The 19438-nt window shown below is 42.0% G+C and overlaps 1 protein-coding gene across 7 annotated transcripts in view; it reads right to left on the bottom strand.

Annotated features, from left to right (window-relative positions):
- Positions 1–19438, bottom strand: part of nrxn1a (neurexin 1a) — a 61961-nt gene that overhangs the window by 7407 nt on the left and 35116 nt on the right. For 4 of the 7 annotated variants that reach the window (XM_044337571.1, XM_044337573.1, XM_044337572.1 and 1 more), the window contains 11 exons: positions 15242–15445; positions 13977–14003; positions 10861–10983; positions 10040–10421; positions 9379–9569; positions 8867–9040; positions 6916–7035; positions 5784–5965; positions 4512–4683; positions 3455–3544; positions 2012–2322 (listed from right to left, as the gene is read on the bottom strand). In XM_044337571.1, coding sequence (XP_044193506.1) covers positions 2012–2322; positions 3455–3544; positions 4512–4683; positions 5784–5965; positions 6916–7035; positions 8867–9040; positions 9379–9569; positions 10040–10421; positions 10861–10983; positions 13977–14003; positions 15242–15445 — 1976 coding nt within the window. The remainder of the gene's footprint in view (positions 1–2011; positions 2323–3454; positions 3545–4511; positions 4684–5783; positions 5966–6915; positions 7036–8866; positions 9041–9378; positions 9570–10039; positions 10422–10860; positions 10984–13976; positions 14004–15241; positions 15446–19438) is intronic. The other 3 variants (XM_044337575.1, XM_044337576.1, XM_044337577.1) reach the window with 1 other exon arrangement.

Raw genomic sequence — 19438 nt, 5'->3', positions numbered from 1 at the left:
GTGCTCTGGTTACGGCCAGGTTGGTTGCCAGGCAACACTAGGCAGCCTCAATGGAGAAGCTGTAGATTCTTCTTAAACAAGACAAATACACATACAAACACACAGAGTTGGGGGCCGGCAGGAGTGACACAGACGAGCAAACGCACACACACACACTGCAGTATGTTCAGCATATAGCGGGTCTGACCTAGTTCTCATACAGTGATATTGACTCCAGTGCACAACTCTGCATCCCGGATTTAACACTGACATCAGCATATCATAGGAGCAGGAATACTTTGTTTGAAACTACACACATATACACATGAACAGGGAGAGACCGAGAAGTGCGAAAACATGCCCCTGTGACAACGCTGTCACTCTGCAGTGCTATCCATCCAGCTCTCCTATCCATTATTGATGCCTGAGGCTTAGCTCACAGCTCTCTGCGTTCTATTATTTATGTCTGAAACAGCTGGCGGTTCATACACAGAGGAGCTATTCTCTATGGGAGTCTGGATGGGAGAGAGAGAGAGAGATCAAGCAGCAGGTAGTGGGGCTCACTATCTCCATGGCAACTTGTATCACTGGGAAAAAAAAAAAAAAATCTTTCAGTGCGGCAAGCAAGCAGGCACAGTTTTATGGACACAGAAGAAGAACTGCAGTACACACAGACGCCCACAAAGAGCTCAGTAGTGATCTGAACAATAGAGCAGACGACTGTGGTGTACCTGCTGATAATGTACCCTCTGACATTAACATCGACTCTGCTGTTGCATCCGCTATAAATATCTCCATAACATTTATGTGTTTCTATTGTAGAGTCCCATTTGCATCAGTTTACTAGACGCATATTATGGAAAAGCTATTAGAGCGTCCATTAACACAAACATTTCTCCTCCTGTAATTCAGTGGAAAGGGACCACTTAGTCGAGAATTAGCCCTGTAATCCATTCATTTGAATGTAGGAGAAGAATCGTGTATGTGAGCCTTGTATTGAAGAAACGTTTTTGGCTCTGTTTTGAATCTAAAGAATGTTTGATATAGATGATAAAATACAATTAACCAGTCATCAGAAAGTGCGAAAACATATCGCACTACCTGAAAGAAAGAATTGCAACATCAGTTAAGGGTAAAACTTATTTTACAGCAGCGTTTTCTTATGATACACTAATTCTTTGGTTGTGTCAGATAAGAAATTCTCCATCTCTTTTAACTGTGAGATACAGCTCACATTAGTGGGATTTTCAGATACATTTAATAGATTTGTCTTTGACAATCTTTAAATCAAAGTTAAAAACTTTGATGTTGAAGCGTCCTCGAGGCCATGGATGTCTAGGACACTGACCGTGTAATTGCAGTGTCCTCAGTTCGGGTCCAGCTGGGGACTTTTGATGCACGTCATCCCCAATTATCTTCTTATCTCCTGTCAGCTCTCCACTGTGTACTATCTCATAAAGGCTAAAATGCCTGAAAAATACTTTACTTAAAACTTTTATGTTCTTCTCTGCCTTTGAATGAATCGTGAGCATTCATCAGTATCCACCTTGTGCTTAGATCCTGAGCTCCTCTGTTTATTTTTATCTTTTGACATTTGTTCTGTATTTCAGACTCAGATTTATACTGTAGTTCTTTCAGTTTTAATATAATTATGTAAAACACTTTGTGTATGAAATATGCTGTATTAATAAACTCGCCTTGCCTTGAGTGCAGTTTAAAACAATCCCACTCCTGACACATCTTGCTTTACTCTAGTCCTTGCTGTGTGTGTGTGTTAATCCTCTTACTGAGTTGGAAAAGGAAGTTATCAAAGCAAATTAACACTTTTTAATTACCCGTTGTCACACCAAAGTAGGATGGCAGTGGGATGATAGGACATACATGTACAAGATATCTGAGGAATTACACTTGAACAGCAAATCTTTTAATGACCATACATTGCATGAGTTTAGCTGGTGTTACATATCCAACCATAAAACCAACAAAAAAAGGTGAACATTTTATTGTGAAGGCAGTAAATGTGTGCGCTGACCTGCTGCGTGGCGCCCTGTTTCCTGTTGGAGGCTGTGGTGGTTGTGATGTCACTAATGGAAGGGGCGGAGTCAGAGCGGTTGCCACCGGCAGCGGCGCTGGACTGCGGGGTGATGGAGGAGGACGGCATGTCGCCCACCAGTCGCACGCTGCCCTCCACCCTGATGTGCGGGTGCCCCTCGGCGGCCATGTTGAGGATGCGGAGGCCATTGTAATAGAGGCCGGAGAGCTGACCCTGGAACATGCCAGCGCTTCGCTCACCTCCACCTACACGCACCGTCGTCTGGCTGTTGAAGATGGTCAGCTGGCGACCTACACAGATGCACGCACACACAACCACACACACACACATACACACACACCAAACACGCAGAGACACACCAGGAAAGAAGGTGGACAGACACACGCAAAATACAGTCACACACACACACATACCAGTGGTCACATACGTACATACATACACACACAAGAGTGTTTGAGTGTTACACAATTCACCCCCAAGCCATGGTGAAGAGGATGGGATAGATTAAGCATGGCAGAGCAAATCGAAGCTGTGGAGAACCGTGGAGAGGGCTGAGACTGAGAGAGAGATAAGAAGTGCGGAGAAGAGAAGAGAAACAGAAAACAGAAGAAGAAGACGCAGAGAAGAGGAGGGGAGAGCGTGAAGAGACGGTAGAAGTCTAGGTGGATGGAAGAGGCAAAGAACAGAAGGACGAGGAAGAGGCAGCAGATGAGAGGAGTCAGAGGGCCCTGAGAAGACAAGCCTGACAGATGGTTGCTATGGTGATGGCTGTGCAGCACGACATTGTATTTGAAGGAGCAACAGACAGGCAGACAGAGAGACAGAGATCTAGAGAACTGTTGTAACAGCCCTATGAAGCATGCACAGGTTATAAGCTCTAGCACTGCTCACTGTTAAAGGGACTAGAGGCTAATTTAAGGAGCTCTGCTGAAGTTTAGGAGGAAACCTTTTACATTTTTTCAAAAAGCATTGCTCTATTAGTCATTTCAAATTTACATAATTCTTACATGTCACAATACTTTGCATGTACTTTAATTTGATTACAAAATTGTTTTTCAACATGAGTATATAATCTTTAGTAAATGCTTTATTGTTTACAATTTGATAATAAACAAAATTATTTACCAGTCTTAATAAAGCATCTTTTATCAGTACTTCTTTTCTATTTTCTCATTTATTCACATTTAAATCTCTCCATCGTCCCTTTAACCTGATATTATCAGATACACACTAACAAGATACGTTCACAGGCACTACAGTTTACACAGTATTACACACTACAGCTGCCCAACTTTTAAATACTTAGTTATGGATTTAGATTTTTAGATGTTAGTTGATGGTGCACAATATAGTATATTCAACTGTCTTCAAATTGTATTTTTTAAGCTCAAAGTTTTAAGGAATTTTAATCAGGGTTTTTACCTTTGTCGAGTAGCCAATCGTCAACTACTCGACCGAGCCGATAGGGGATTCGCTGTCTGGCGATGGCCAGGCGCTCGTTATCAATGTTGCCTTTAATTTAGAGATGAAAACACAGTAGTAATTACGCACATCCAAACGTGGTACAGGAGCTGGATACAAAAAGAACAGCAATGAAAAGAAAGTAATGGTCTGCTCATTGTTAGCATGTCACGGCGTTAAGATCAGCTTAATGTGCTAAGAGAAGAGAAGCTGAATTCACTATGTTTCCAGTGAGCGGACTCTTACTCTCTGTTCATTGGGTTTAATTTAAAGAGACATTTCAGGGGTTAACATCTGCAAGAGCACAGGGAAATAATGTTACAGCTGCCACATACTGTCTATATGACTCACTGAGTTTAGAGTTACATACAGGAAGAACCCTTACACACACCTCACAACAACTAGCATTTAGCATTTTAGCTATCAGCTACCTTCAGCCTGGACTCGTTGTGTTAAAGACGACTACCTAAGATTACCACTTTATATATAAAAACCAACAAATATAAAAACAAAATCTATGTTCAACAAAATACACTTTTTTCTTTTTCTTATTTTTTCTCTCTAGTTAAACATTTAACTCAACATATGACATGTTTTTAAATTATTGTTTGTCCAAAAATGCACCAACTGTTATTATTTTCTTTTATGATGAGAAAAACAACTGACACCTGAATTAAATATTTTCATAAATTACCTTTAACACTATTTAACAGGTCTAACATAACATAGCTGGCTAGTATACAAGCTATTGTAATAACTATCTCATTTTATGGTTTAAAAAGTCATGTTTCATATCAGATCACACATATTTCATTTCAAACACAATAACATAAAACAAAGCTGCAATTATATTTCTCAACCTCAGTGTTTAAATATATAAACATTGATAGGAACACTGATGTGGTTCATCAATCAGGAGGTGGGCTGATTTGAACTAAAGTGTAGTCAGCTCTGCCCCTGCCAGGCAGTGCCGTGGTGGGTCGGTGGGTTGGGCTTATGTGGGCGGGGCAGGGCCTACCTGAGGGATAGCGCTCTATGACCGGCAGGTCGTCCAGTTGGAGGGTAGCATTGCCTCCGCTGCGGGTGAACCGAATTATGTGGTACTTCCCATCGTTGACAAACTTGGAGCTCTCCTCGATGTTGATGTCATCAGTGCCAACATTAAACACTACTCTAATGTTGCCTTTGTCCTGAAGAGGAGGAGGGGAGATATGAAAATGCTTCATGAGGAATGTAATTGTCTTAAAGAGCTAAGAATATCGCTCCCTTCAGGTCCGTTTTTATTGCACTATTTGCTTGTGTGTTCCCATGTGACTGTGACAGTGTGTGTTTTTGTGTCAACTACTTACTACTGACATTTTGGCCTTGTCTCTCTTGTGAAGAAGTTAATGGTTCTGTCCAAATACCCACACTTGTGATATGCGAGTAGTCAAGTGCCTACTTGTGTGATATATTTCACAAACTGCCTCCAACGATTAAGTACCCTCCATTGAGCTCAGATGCTCTCTTGTTTTTGTTTTTCATTTCCACATAATGAATGGTTAAGTAGAATCAACCATTCAGCATCACAGTTACGATCAGATACAATCAAACACACATTCGGGAGCTGAGAGGAGTAATATAGTTAATGAAGCCATTAAATCGACTAATGGAAATACGTATGTTTACTTCACATAGAAGAGACAACGTGATATTATTTTGAATGTTTTTGGTCTGATAACATCTTTAGCTGAAGAACATATTTGTCAATTATTTATGTACTGTCATGTCAGATATGCAATATTATTCTTATCAGTGTGATCCAGAAGAAAAGATTTTTGAGTGACAACCATCTGTGCAGGTTCTGCGATAACTGCGTAGTGTTTGGACATGAATGATAATATTCAGCTGAATTCAACATGTCATAAACTTCAACTTCCTCATGTTTTAATTACTGCAAACAGCTGGATTGGTGCTGCCAATGGAGCGTGGTGAATTGTGGGATGCTGCTCGCTCCAAAGCGGAATTAGGATGGGTGTCAAATGAGCGTCAGTTCAATGCAGTTGCATTTTTCAGACGTGGGATACACTTGCCTTAAATCACAAGTGTGGCTATTGGGACAGACCAAATGTATCTCACAAGACTTCCTGGTTAAATAAGGGTTAAATAAAATTAATAAATGAAGCATATTCTGTCAGTGTATGCGTTGCAGAAATCAATTTCTCAAGGAAAAGCAACTTACACACAAGTATAAAAATAATCACCATTTATTTTCTTGGCCTCCTGTTTGAAAGTGAGCATGTGTACTTACTATCTGCAGCTGAAGGTAGTCTCCCAGGCCAGACGCACTGTCCACCCGGAGCAGAATGGCGTGTTTCTGTTGGGTGCTGAATCCAAGGGCAAGCCGGTCTGCCCTGGTGCTCGGACGTTCATTAGGGGGCCATGTGTAAACCACCGCGCCTCCATCACGGCCAAAGATATAAGTGGTCCCAGCTGGTCCACACAGATAAAAAATGTAATTGCAAGCACATCTATACGCTATAAACAGTGCTATCTATCATCAGAGGTTCCCTACTGCAGGTGGCACCTCTGCCTGTTGTCTTAATACAAGATGGCTGTATTGGAAAATAATAATAACAACTCTAAAATGTCACCCTTGACTGGCCCTCCACATTTTTCTTGTTCCTCCAATTGGTTGAAAAAAAAAATCAGTATTTTTCAAACTACTTCTCAAACTCACTGCAGGAGGCTGACTGTAATAACTGACTCACAATACAAGTAATGATTATTTGACTCGCTGTAGGATGACTACATAATCATCAGGTCTCTTGCTTGTGAGGCCGGATAAGTATAATTTAGCATTTAAAGCTAGGAAATGTAAAGACGAGGGAGGCAAGGGTAGAATAACCAGCAAGACTTTGTGCAGGTAATGTTTTCGTGCCACTTCAGAATCAACAGTTGACAGTGCCCTCACGTGGCGGCTCTGATAAAATGCACACAAAATGCTTTGATTTGTTGTGTGTGCTCCAAATCAATCATCCAAGTACATCAGTTATAAACCTACAGTTCTACACGTTAAAAGTTGAGGTTAAGGTTCAATTTAGTGTGGGTCTGCACTTCAAAGATAGTAACTGTAAGGATGAAGGTTTGACAGAGTCATCAAAATGTTTTTTTTAACCTCAGTAAAAACACAATGTTCATGTGTCATCTACAAATGCAGGTTTACATCTGATGCTTTATAATCTAGATACCCAAACAGATATTTACGATTTTTCACAGGTCATACATACAGTTAAAATTGTTTTTTGGGGGGGGTTTAAATATCTGAAAAACAAGAAGTAAAATAAAAATCCAACCCATCCTGCAGTCTACACCATGAAAAATTGAAATGATCTGTCATCCACCCACGTCTGGGAGAGAGAAAATGAAACCCACAGACTCACCATCATTGCACAGTGGCCCAGCATACGAAGTCATGCTGCAGTCGCAGGTGAAGCCCTCCCACTGCTGCAAACAAACTCCCTGATTTGAGCAGGAGTCTTCCTGACAGGTAGTGCTGGGACCTGCAGTAAGAGACGTGGCGGTGTGGGAGGGTGCAAAAGTTAGGAGAAGATAAACAGACACACTTTCTTGATTTTGTCTGGAGCCCAGTATGTCAGTACAGTATGGTTATATTTAGACCGCATTTCCTTGAAAGATTTTGCAGTTTGAAATGGGTGGGTAGTCTGTAGTGCTGCAATGGTATTATGATTAGTAGTATTAGTAGAAGATCATTGTGAGACTTGGATATTGTGGATAGGCTCCCATTTTTTTTTTATTTTAAACTTACAGAAGATGTTAGATTCTCTGTATAATCAACTGAAACTAAACTGGAATCTGTGCTGCTATGTGAAAAGAGCCAAATGTGGAAAGCATGCAGGTAGTGAGGCTAGATGAGTGGGGCAGGGACAGGAGGAGGAGTTAAACATAAGAGGGCAGAGTTATGTTTAAAGGCCTTCATCTCAATACTCTCTCTTCAGCAGTCTGTCACCATTCTCTCCCTGCCTCGTGCTAAAACCACACAGGAGGAGAATATTAAAGCTCTAATCTTATAGCTGAAATACACCAGGCACGGACACGACGCGTCACGTAGGTGGGGCGGAGCGGGATTTTCTACCTGCTACACAGACTCCGTCTCGGTCACTGCATGCATATTGAGTTTTGCTAAGTGATAATGCGGTTGGCTATGCAGGGTTTGGAAGCGTAGGCTATATTAAATTAATTACCAAGGTTGTTTTAACCACAGGATCATGGATACACATCGATTTGATTGATTTATTTTAATATGCGATGTTTTGGACTGTTGCGTTGCGTTGCCTCTGCTACAATAAGGTATTTATTTAATCATTTTCACAGTTTGTACTCATTTTTTTACACAGTTCTATGTAGTTCTTACCTGTTGGAGGGCTGCGTAACCACACACTGAGAAAAAAGAATAAAATAGACCAACCACGCAAAAATAGAGATGAGTCGCGCGACGCCCACGTGCGTGGTCAGTGTAGCAGCTTCAATTAATTATAATGATGGTGCTCTGCTGAGGCCATGCTGCGACAGACATGTCGCTCCATGTCCGTACCCTGTGTATTTTGGCCGTCAGTCCTCCTTTGTTCCTCTTCTAACACGAGGCATGGAGGAAAGGGTGTGAAATGATTCACAAATGGAGTATTGAAGTTTAGGTTGGGAGTCAGTAGGAGGGGGGTTAGAAAAGCATGCTGCTTGGCTACTCGGGTGGTGGAGCTGTGATCAACTCAAGTCAAGCGGTGGTGATGTCACTACTGTGATGAAGTCACTATGGTGAGGCTAGGAGAGGATAGGTCACCTCTGACCTTTGACTCTGGATCACTGGGATCCACACAACACTGGACACCACTGGGTAGTTTCAACACAAGCATACATACACATACACACACACACACACACACACACACACACACACACTCGCGCACACACACACACACACACACACACACATACACACACACACATTTTCCCCACTCTCACACACGTGTCTCACATGCTCACACAAAGCGATATACCTTGCAAGTCAGCTTTCATCAATGTAACTTTTGTCAGCCAAACAAAAAAGCAAACAAGCAAATTAAGTTAGATGGTTAGTCAATGCACACAGATGCCTGTGAACTGCTGAAAGAGTGGAACAGAGAGAGAAAACACAGTGTGCACAAAGATAGAGGAAGAGATGAGAAGAAGAAAAGAGTAAAATTTACATCTAATAGACCAAAAGCTGTGTTAGTGGGTTATCCTTAATAACAGAGAGCATGACTTAAATGGAAACTGAAAGAAAAAACAATAGGGACATGGGACTGGTACACATGTGCCAATGTGTTTTCACCTCACCTTCACAGCCTCTTTCTACTTGTCCCATGGTTGCCAAGGCGTCAGCCAAAAGGTCAGGGAGCCGGCCATTTAGATCAACTGTTGCTAGGCAACCCTGAAATCCCTCACGGGAGTGGACTAGCTTAGGCAGGTCCCGGTACATCTCTTTGGAAACACCCCCGATGTACAGATCACCTGTCGAGGAGCAACACAATGAATGGCAGCTTCATGAACTACTAATGCTCTGTCAGACTGTATCAATAAAGGGCTGAAACTAATGATTTTCTTTATTGATTGATCAATCCATTATTTTTTATTTTGTTTGTAAAAAGGAAAAAAAAATACCAACAAGTTCTGAGAGCCTGTCTTCAAATTGGTTGTTGTTTTCAACCAACAATCCAAAAAACAAGAAATAGTTTTAATAATCATCAATATATGTTCCCAAGAATTTAATGTGTATATACTGTACGTGCAACTATGTGCATCCCTTCCCCCTAAATGAGCTACTGCTTGAAATGTATGTATGTGCATACCCTTTAGGTCGAGATTCTTGGCTCCCGTGGTGGTCTGCGTGGTGACCTTGGTGTCAATCTTGACCGTGTGGAGATTGTTAGTGTCTCGGGAAATGTGCACGTTGTGCCAGTGGTTGTCATTTAGAGGACTGTTGGAGTTGCCCTTGATCAGGTGTGCTCCATTGCCCAGGTCAGAGATGTAGTGAAGGTAGCTAGAAAGGGAACAAGGAAAGAAGAGATGAGAGGATTAAACAAGTCAGCAGTGAAAAGGCAAATGAATCATATTCGTGATGAAGAGCAACATGGGGTCATACACTTCAGGGTATTATAATCTGTCTTCCAAATTTTAATCTGTCTTGCAAAACGTAATTACAAGAATGAAGAAAAAAAGCTGCTTGACCTGTTAATTTTTCTTATTTGATATTTCAGCTCGGCAGTCAAGAACTTTAAATTTTTTTGTTCATCAAGGACAACGTTAATTGTAGTAAAAATGGCAACATTGGACATATTTCTGCAGGACAGATATTACAACACATACTCAACCACATTATTATTATTCATTAGTTTACCTTTTATTTGTTTTCAATGCATTTTTGTACACATCATTTTACATTATATGCACTAACTCATAAAAAGTTGACTTATTCACTAAATACTACGCACTGTGCATTGTAAAGCTCACCCTTTAACCAGCTCTACCACTATGAAGTCATTGCCATCTCCCCTGTTGTAGAGAATAAGGCCGTCGGGGGAGGTTGTCTTGAACTGCATGAAGAGATGCATGGAGTAGTAGGCCTGTAGCGTGGGCAGCGTGACGAAACTGGAGCGCGAGCGGAAGGTGACGGGGTCTGCCACGATGGTCTTATAGCCGATAACAGCATTGAGCTCGCAGTAGTCAATGTCGCCGTTCTTACACAGGTCGATGTAGGGCATGCCGTTCAGCGTCAGGCCCTGAAGGTGGCCGATGAAATTGGAGGGCACGGCAGGAATGTAGCGCTTCTCCGTCACAATACCCGTCTCCACATTGTGGAACTCTAGCTGGGTGTGATCGCCCGCCATCTGACCTGGTGGTGGGGGGTAAACTTCAAAGATGAGGGCTACAGAAAGTTGTGTTTTAAGTGGAACTGTTCAAAACTAAAACAAATTCTAATACTGCTACTAATGTTTATTTCAATGCATAAACAGATCTATTAGTAACAGAGAAAACACACTAATTTTATAATTATAGTTATAATTATAAAATATAGAACTACTATTTTCACTTACACAGGTACAGATGTTCTCTAAAAAAAGAATTAAAACCCTTAATGTTGGTCTTACAGCAATATATCCACTAATGTAAATAAATAAATAAAAAAGAATCAACAGGTAATTCACCAAATAAAACAATTTTTACACACAATTCAAGCAGATTACACATAAGTCTCAAAACCTGGGTGTAGTGTGGAGTATCATTTTGTGGTGAAAAGCTAGAGGAAGTTTAAGTTAGGCTGATGTGGTTACCTTCGACAGGCTGCATGTCGTCCACGGTGAGTTTGAGGCTCTTGCCACGCCGGACTACTCTCACTGTGTGCCACTCATTATCATTGAGGCCCGACCCCGCAAAGATGGTCTCTGGGCCTTTACCTACACATAGCCCAGAGCACCATTAACATATGCACATAGAGGTGGAGAGAGAGACAGACAGAGAGAGGAAAAGGAGACAGAGATGCAGAGAGACAGAGACAGAAAAAAAGGAGGAGCAGAAGAAGAAGAAGCAGAAAGCCAGGCAGGTTGAATTCAAATTTAAGGACAAAAGCGAGGAAATGGGGTGTGGGAAATAGCGCAAGGAGGGACCATACATATCCTGGGGAAACAAACACCTCAGTGTCAACACACTCTCTCCACAGATAGACAGGCAGACAGATCTCTTTTACAGATATGCCAGCAAGACAGATGATGTGACACAGACAGAAAGATTAACATAAATGGATGCCATGGACGCCTAAGATGGAGACTGTGAGTCACAACAAACCCACGCTGAGACAATCCATCTGTGGACAGATCACACCGCCATGATGACCACCTAATACTCACACATGCACAGACAGCACATTCACACCCCTTTGACTCCCAAACCGCTCCACAACCCTCACACCCCCACACATATAACATATATTAGCCTCTGCGCCTGCATGCAGGATCTTTTTTTTTTTTTTTTTTTTTTTAAATTTTGCACAAGAGTGCAATACTGCAGTGAGCCTCATGGTGGCACTAGACACACAGTGGTATATTAGAGAGCTCTCCAAGGTGCTGATGTGCAGCAGAATGAGAGGAGCTGAGCTGTCCTCTCGTGATGTCTCTCTCTCTGCCCATCTACCAGCTCATATCTTCACATAGTTGACTGCACACATTTGACAGACTGACTGTTCCAAAAACCTCACTGTCCCCTTCCTCCTACTCACAACAAGCACCCCACCAACCTTGAACACAACACCCACCACCTCCCAACACACATAAACACTCTTCCCTCCTCCTCCTCTAAGCCCTGTTGGTTTGAGGAGTGTGAGTGAGTCTGCTTACAGTGACCTATAGGAGGTAATGATGGGGGAGGTGAGAAGTAAACTGACCCGAACGGATTCTGCTGCAGAAAATGTCAAGCATGCCTACATCACTCATGGAGGCACGCAGGCAGGGACACACACACACACACACACACACACAGGTAGAAAGAGAAAGAGAGAGGCAAACAGGCAGGCTGACACGCAAACATAATTAAATGTATGAGAAGTAAATCAAAATGGATACGGTAGTGTGAAATGCATGGGTGTGTGTTTTTACAGCTAAAAGAGTGTGTGGTGCATTCGGAGAGGACACAGGGTTCCCCTGAGGAGACTCAGCTGTGCTCTGGGCATGAGCATCTCATCCTGTTACCATGGATCACTGCCTAGCACTGAGTGAAGGAGAGAATATATGTATGTATGTGTGAGCATGTGTGTGTGAGTTTGTGCATATGTAACCGAGTACTCAAAGAATGAGCAGACTGATGTGAGAGTGAGGCAGTGATCTGTGTCAACCTGGGAGCCGGGAATGGCACAAACACACACACACACACACACACACACAAATGTGCACCTATTTTGGGCCAGTGCACTCCACCACACCATGGTGAGTTTTTAGCTACTAGCGATCACTGTGGTCAGCAGACAGTCGACAATCTGTGCTGTTAAACCAAAAGACAAATAGGCGAGACAATTCAAACAGAGAGAGAAGAGGGATTGTTTGCTGCAAGAGAAATACAATTCAAATCAAATTGAAGCTACTGGAGATTATAAGAGCAGGATAATGAAAACAAAATGATAAAAAGCATTTCATATTTCATTAGCTCTAAATAACAAATGGCTTTGCTGCTGGATAAGCCTCAAATCTCTCCAATGCTAAAGCTTTTATTTGACTGCTGAGTGGACTATTTCAGTGGCGCCTCGCTGTTAAATAAATTTTTTCTTCCCCCTCGAAATATCAGATGTATAATTTATTGTATGCACACGGTGTGCCAGAAAAGTGGCTGCCTACTGAAATGTTCATTGAGACAACCGGTCTAAAATTGTCCGACAGACATGCGGGATAGCAACAGTGCTGTGTGGCTAGTAGGGTTTCTATGGCAACTGCAGTCGTCCATTTCACCACCTCTTTGCCATCACGGAGCATTCGTCTCCCTCTCTCGCTTTCTCTGTGGTCGTGACAGAGAGAAACTCCACGTGAGGGAATTAAACTTCATCAGGGATTCAGATCCACTCACAGCAGCATGAACAGAAACACACACACACACACACACACACACACACACACACACACACACACACACATTCTCACACAGGAAAACACATCCAGAAAAACACACACGCTCACAGATGGGCAACGAAAAGAATACAGAATGAACAGAATGCACTCTCTTATACACACAAACACACGCTAAACACACTGAATGAAACACTACCCAAAAATCCCTCATGTACTGTTTAGAGAGAAACAACAAGCAAACAAAGAAAGCTACCAGACAGACGCTGGGATGAAGGTGCGACAGAGAGAAACAGAGTGATAACACGTCTTTTGTCTCCGGCATGAAGGAGAAGTAATTAGCCTGCAGCTCTGAGTTGCATTTATCCACTCTGTCTCTTTAGTTCCCACTTTTCAGCGCACCTAATTTTACCTGAACACCTCATACTCAGATTTTGTCCTTCTTCTTCTCTTTCTTTTTTTTCCCCTCCCTTCCTCCAACCCCCACCGTCCTCTCTTCCGTCTATCCTTCTTTGCTAAAATGGCCGACCTGGAAAACCCTGGCCCTCAGCAAAAATCGCACCACTCCTGTGGTGTAGCTGAACATGCAGACACAAACACGCATATGTGCACCTCCCCTCTCCGACACACACACTCATACACACATATATGCACACAGACACATGGCACAAAGATATGTTGAATCAGAGATTAAGATCAGATGGACTGATGAGACAGAGAGATTGAAAAGTAGTCAGACATTAACAAAAACACACACACACACACTGCCGCACACACACAAACATACTGAGGAGGAAGAGGAAGGGGGAGGGGGGGGTTAGGTGAGATGGAGGATCACTTACTGGATGTACAGTTTATCCTGATACAGTCTGGAGGGAGAGCAGAGCAGAGGGTTAATGCTGCACACATACACATACTCTCCACGCCCTGGGGACGCACACATCGACACACCCTGCACGCATTTACAAACACGCACACACACACACTGCTGAGAAAACACACACTCTCCTTTGTCACAGGACCTCAAGCTGGACCGTGCATTTTCTTACAACAGTGTGTAACAAAATTTAAAATGTGACACTTTGGTTTTCAGCCAGGAGAGAATAAACTCTAGAAAAACCTGGATTTTTATTGGATCTTTACATGGAACAGCTAAGGAGAGCGGTGTATCCCAGCATGAGCTGTGTGCTCATTGGCTGCTCTGGCCTGGGCGACAGATTCAGTCACCAATCAAAAGCACCGGGAGACTGAGATGGGTTATGTGTGTCACTTTGTCTGATGACATCGAACACATCCCACAATTTTTGTCGCCTATCCAGAGCACAAATCTCCGCAAATGGCCGGAAGATTCAGCCCCATCATGATTATTATTATTACTGTTTTTTTTTTTGTTTTTTTTTTACCCATGATGCCTTGGTGTGTCATGTGGCGTCAACCACAGAAAAGACGTGGCTGCAGACAACCAGAGACCAACACATGCACCCCTCTGTGCGTCTGTGTGTGTTATCATGTGAATGTGTTTTTTCAATCAATGTGAAAATGTGTGACTGTAAAAGAGCGAGGCTGGAAATGTGTTTAGCAGTTGAACTGTGGGAAAGAAATGTACAAAAAAAAAAAAAGAGGGATGTGTTTTTCCTGCAGTTATGTGTGCGGTGTATGATTTGTGAGTCTTTGTGTTGATTGTTTTAAGGTGTTAGGGATGCACAGGTCCACTGGGAGTGAGCAGAGAATGCAGCTTGAGGCTTGACCCTCTGTTCAACACGAAAACAGTACTACTAACCTTCACTTGTGTGTGTATTTTTGAAGTTAAGCTATATATATATATATACACCATAAAGTGAATCCAAATGCTATAAAGTTTCTTTCAAAGCCTGTGAAACCCATGTGAATATATCAAATATAAACAGCGCAGTAGAATTATCAGTGCTATCTGTTTTCATTACGGTATCTATAGAAGTTTATTTTCCTGGGATAACATATTATTAATCAACATTTAATGACATTTCTATGCCAAGAGGCCAGTATTAGCTGCATTCCCCTGACAGGTAATTAGAATAATGTTTGAGAATCTACATGTGAACGTTTGTGTGTGTGGACATGTGTGTACCTAAGTTGACAGTGAGTCGGACACGGCCCCCATCCAGCTCCAGACGGAGGGTGTCTGCGGAGTTACGGGATGTGGTTGCCATGAGAACGCCATAGGCCCGCTGGGAGCGAAACCGTAGCGAGACGTCCTCCGCCTCAGTGTGCATCGCCACAGGCAACTGCACCTTCATAAACTTACTGCCGTCGTACGACAGGATAGTCGCATCTGTACATGATGCACAGAGAGAGAGAGAGAGAAAGAGAGAGAGAGAGAGAGAGACAGGGAGACAGACAAGGACGCAGTGAGAGAGGAAGGGAGGATGTGCGGAGGAGAGCGAAGTGAGTAGAAACACAAAAAAAAAAAAACACAAAAAAAGATAAAAAAGATGATTGACAAGGAGAAAATACACGAGGTGGGAGGAGACAAAAGCAGTTTGACGTTGAGTGAATCAGATTTAAACATGACAAAGTACGTCGCAACATGGCTACACTCCCTCGTTCCCCGCCACGTCATGTTGAAGCTCAGAACCTGTTCCTACAAAATTACCCCATCACTCCCCACCCTTAATTCATCGTCACTCCCTCCGCCTTACAAAAGAGGATGTAAAAATAGCCGCAGCTGGTTGGCTGGCCCTATTATCCGGTTAAATCAGAATGCATGGCGGTGAGTGTGTTAGCCACCGTTGCTGACATCCCAGACCCTGGAGTCATAATGTAACAAGCTCAGGTGATCCCGCTTTAATGTCTTTTGCATACTCATTTACATATTCATAATCTTCTCTCCCTGCTACCTGCTGGGGCCAGTCCCCGACCGCTAAACTGTTTACCTCTGAGGACCCTGTTTTTTATTGGCCAATTACATACACAGCTAAACACACTCTCTATGTCGTTGTCTTTATCTCTCCCTCTCTTCCTTCTTTCTTTCTTCTTGTATCTCTCCATTCCATTCCTACTTTGCTTTCTCTCCCTTTCACTCTCCCTGTTTCCGTGGGAGACTGTTGGAGCCAAGGCAAAAACAAGAGAACAGGAAGAGAGGGAGGCCTCATGAATACTGATGAGCTAAGAAGGAGGGAAAGAGAGAGAGATAGTGTGTGTGTATGTGTGTGTGCATGTCAGAATAAGTGAGTGAATTTAAGTGTGAACAGAGGAGGGTTTAGTAAAGTGAGAGCAAGAGGAGAGAAAATAGGGACAGAGCAAGACAGAGAGAAAGGAGGGGAGGAAAGGGAGAAAAGCTCTTGGCTAAAATGCAAATGAACCCTCATTAACTTGAGGAAAAAAGAAGGTGGTTGGCCTGTTATATCACAGATAACATAACCAACAGCCACACATACACCAATCCAAGCGCACACACACACGTACACACACACACACACACACATTTCTGATAAGGGAGACAGCTGACTAAATTTTCTACACCACAGCACCTGACTCACTACCAGGCAAATAGAGGAAGGAAGGTTAGAGAGAAGGAAAGTATGGAAGCCCATTTCTGTCAGGAAAAGAAAAAAAATTGGAGTTCAGTGCAAAACACACTGGCTGTGTCGCATACCGTTGCATCACTTGATGCCTGTAGCACACACCAGATGCAGACCGTAAAGACAGAAAAAGTAGATAAAGGATAAGGTTGGTCATATTATATATTTCCTGTCCGTGGCACTCAGCCCCAAGTACGCCGGTTCCTACTGAAGACATCAATCTTTAAAATGGGTCACAAATATATAGTTTTGTCTTTAAAAAGGGCTCAGTAATTTCCTAAAACAGCTGGCTATTGTTGTTTTTCGCAAACCTATTACTCAAATAGGAGTGTTTTGGTGCCCAAGTTTATGGCAGCAGGATGGAGTATGTGGCATTGCCCGTGTTTATGGTAATAAAGTAATATGTCACCCAGTGCAGCAATGTGTCTAATTGATGTGTTTTTAATAGTTTTTGGACAGAAAATAGAGGAAATAAGGTAAAAAGCACATAAGGCTTTGACTACACATAATTCTTGTTAATAGGATGAATTCATTGTTGGTTTTGGTCTTTCCATAAGATTTCTTGACAAGAAAACTATAGAATATCACCAGACTTATCCTTTAAGGTGTGATAGCTGTGATTTACCAGTACTGAGAGCAAACATGATAAGAATTAATGCTTTTTTAGAGGGTCGAGGCATGTTGACTCTGGCCAAACATGTTTCATACCCCGTCTGTACTGTAAGTGTTAGCTGGACTTTAAAAAAAGTCATAATTTTGAGTCAGCAAATCCATATTTTGACTTATTATGTTATAGTTTTGACTCACTATCTCATAATTCTGTATTAGTAGTTGTAGTAAGAAGTATCTCTTAATTTTGACTTTCATTCTCATAACTTTGAGTTAGTATCTCATAATCTTTCATTTATTTTAACTATCCATGAGTAAGTTTATTTTTGTCATTCCTGAAAAAAATTGATTTTTTTTAAGAATATGAACGTAGATTAAAGAAGGGCAACCGTATATTGACTAAGACATACATTAGGCTTATCCATATTTCAATATGTGTTTTAAGTTTGAAAAAATAAAAATAGGTTGACTATAGAATTTGTTTAGTATTGAAAAATTAAGTCATTTACATTTTTGTAATTCATAACATCTTTTTTTTCTTTTCGTGGCAGGAATGGGCTTCCATAGAGAAAGCAGGGCAGCAAGAAAAAACATAATCCACGAGTATGAACAGCAAGCGAGCAGGAGGAAAGAACTGGAAATGTGTTAAGAGATGTACAACTGTGACAGCAGAAATATGTCTGGGACCACTTTTTTACAAAATAGAAATTCATCTCGGAGCTGAGAGTGTGGCAACCATCTTTGTTCATTAAGGAAGAGAGAGAGAGAGGGGGAACAAAGGAGAGTGAGAGAATGAGGGAGGAGAAAAAAGGGAGGGAGAAACCGCAGGTAGAAGGCGTAAACATGGCCAATCACTCTCTCCATCTGCTTGTCCATCTGTGCTTCCTTTAATCCACTGAACCACCAGTTAGTGACCCCTCAATGCACACAGAGAGGGATGAAGAAAGATATAAAGAGGAAGACAGACTAAGAGAAAGAGAGAGGGGGGGTGCATTGCTATGATAAACATACACTGCGGATGTTTGTCCTCAGAAATAAAACATTTTCATATCAACACCCTTCAGAGCATGTGTGTGTGTGTGTATGTGTGTGTATATATCTCCTGTTAGATGATAGTACAGTCATCACTTGAGACGCGTCAGCAGTTGTGGCACGAATAACATTTCTTCTCTTCTCCTTGTCTGACTCCATCTTGCTTCTTTCAACAGGCCTGTATCAGTCCCTCTGCCAATCTTTCCTACTTTCCATTTTCTCTCTCTCGGTCCGAGTTCATACCTTTTCTCATAACTCTCTCTCTCTGTCAGATTTTCTACTCCCGTCCCCCATTCCTCCTCATCTTCTCACCTGCTGTCATATGGCGGTTCCAGCCCGGTGGTTCCACCCTCCTCTGTCACAGCTCCTGCTCCCTGCTTTCTGCACATTTCCTCTCCCATCGATTCCCAGTCTCTACATCCTATAGCAGTCCAATACTCCTGTCTGCAGCTCTGCTTCCTCCAACCTCCTCTCTTTCACCTCTGTTGCTCCTCTCCATTCCCTGCCTCCATCTTACTCTCAATTTCAGATAGAAAATGTGTGTTTCTGAATAAAAAGAAGATACAGCCAAAGATAGAAAACCTGCTCTATTATTATTTTTCTTGGAAAGCTTGCCCTTATTTTCTATCTCCCACTAACCCTACCTACTTTCTACCTGTCATCCTCTTTTCATTCTCACCTTCCTATTCTCCATATCCACAACATAGTGGCGGGGAAACCTACTGAAAATCAATTTGCAAGCCTTTTTATGTGAATAATGGTTTTGCTGCATTTTTATCAGCCATAAATCTTTATGAGGGTACCTTTTTAGCGCACATCAGAGTAAGTGCTATCAAAGTGATGTAATCTGTATTCGGATAGGCTAACTTAAAGGTATAATGAATAAAGATTTTATTGTTTAATATAACTGATTATCATAATATATATTTTCAGCGGTTGATTGAGTTATTTCTGACTTTAAAACTTCAGATTTTCTACCCCATACCATCTGTTTTCTGTCACTCATCTCTTTGACATTACACAATGTTCTCAAGCCAGAAAGGAAATAATAAAGCTGCTATTATGACTGTGTTTTGCATCATGATATGAATTTCTCACTAAAT

This window comes from Thunnus albacares, chromosome 20 (assembly GCF_914725855.1).
Source record: "Thunnus albacares chromosome 20, fThuAlb1.1, whole genome shotgun sequence".
Classification (NCBI taxonomy): Eukaryota; Metazoa; Chordata; class Actinopteri; order Scombriformes; family Scombridae; genus Thunnus; species Thunnus albacares.
The sequence above is the reverse complement of the archived record's forward strand: the minus strand, read 5'-3'. Positions and strand labels throughout refer to the sequence as shown.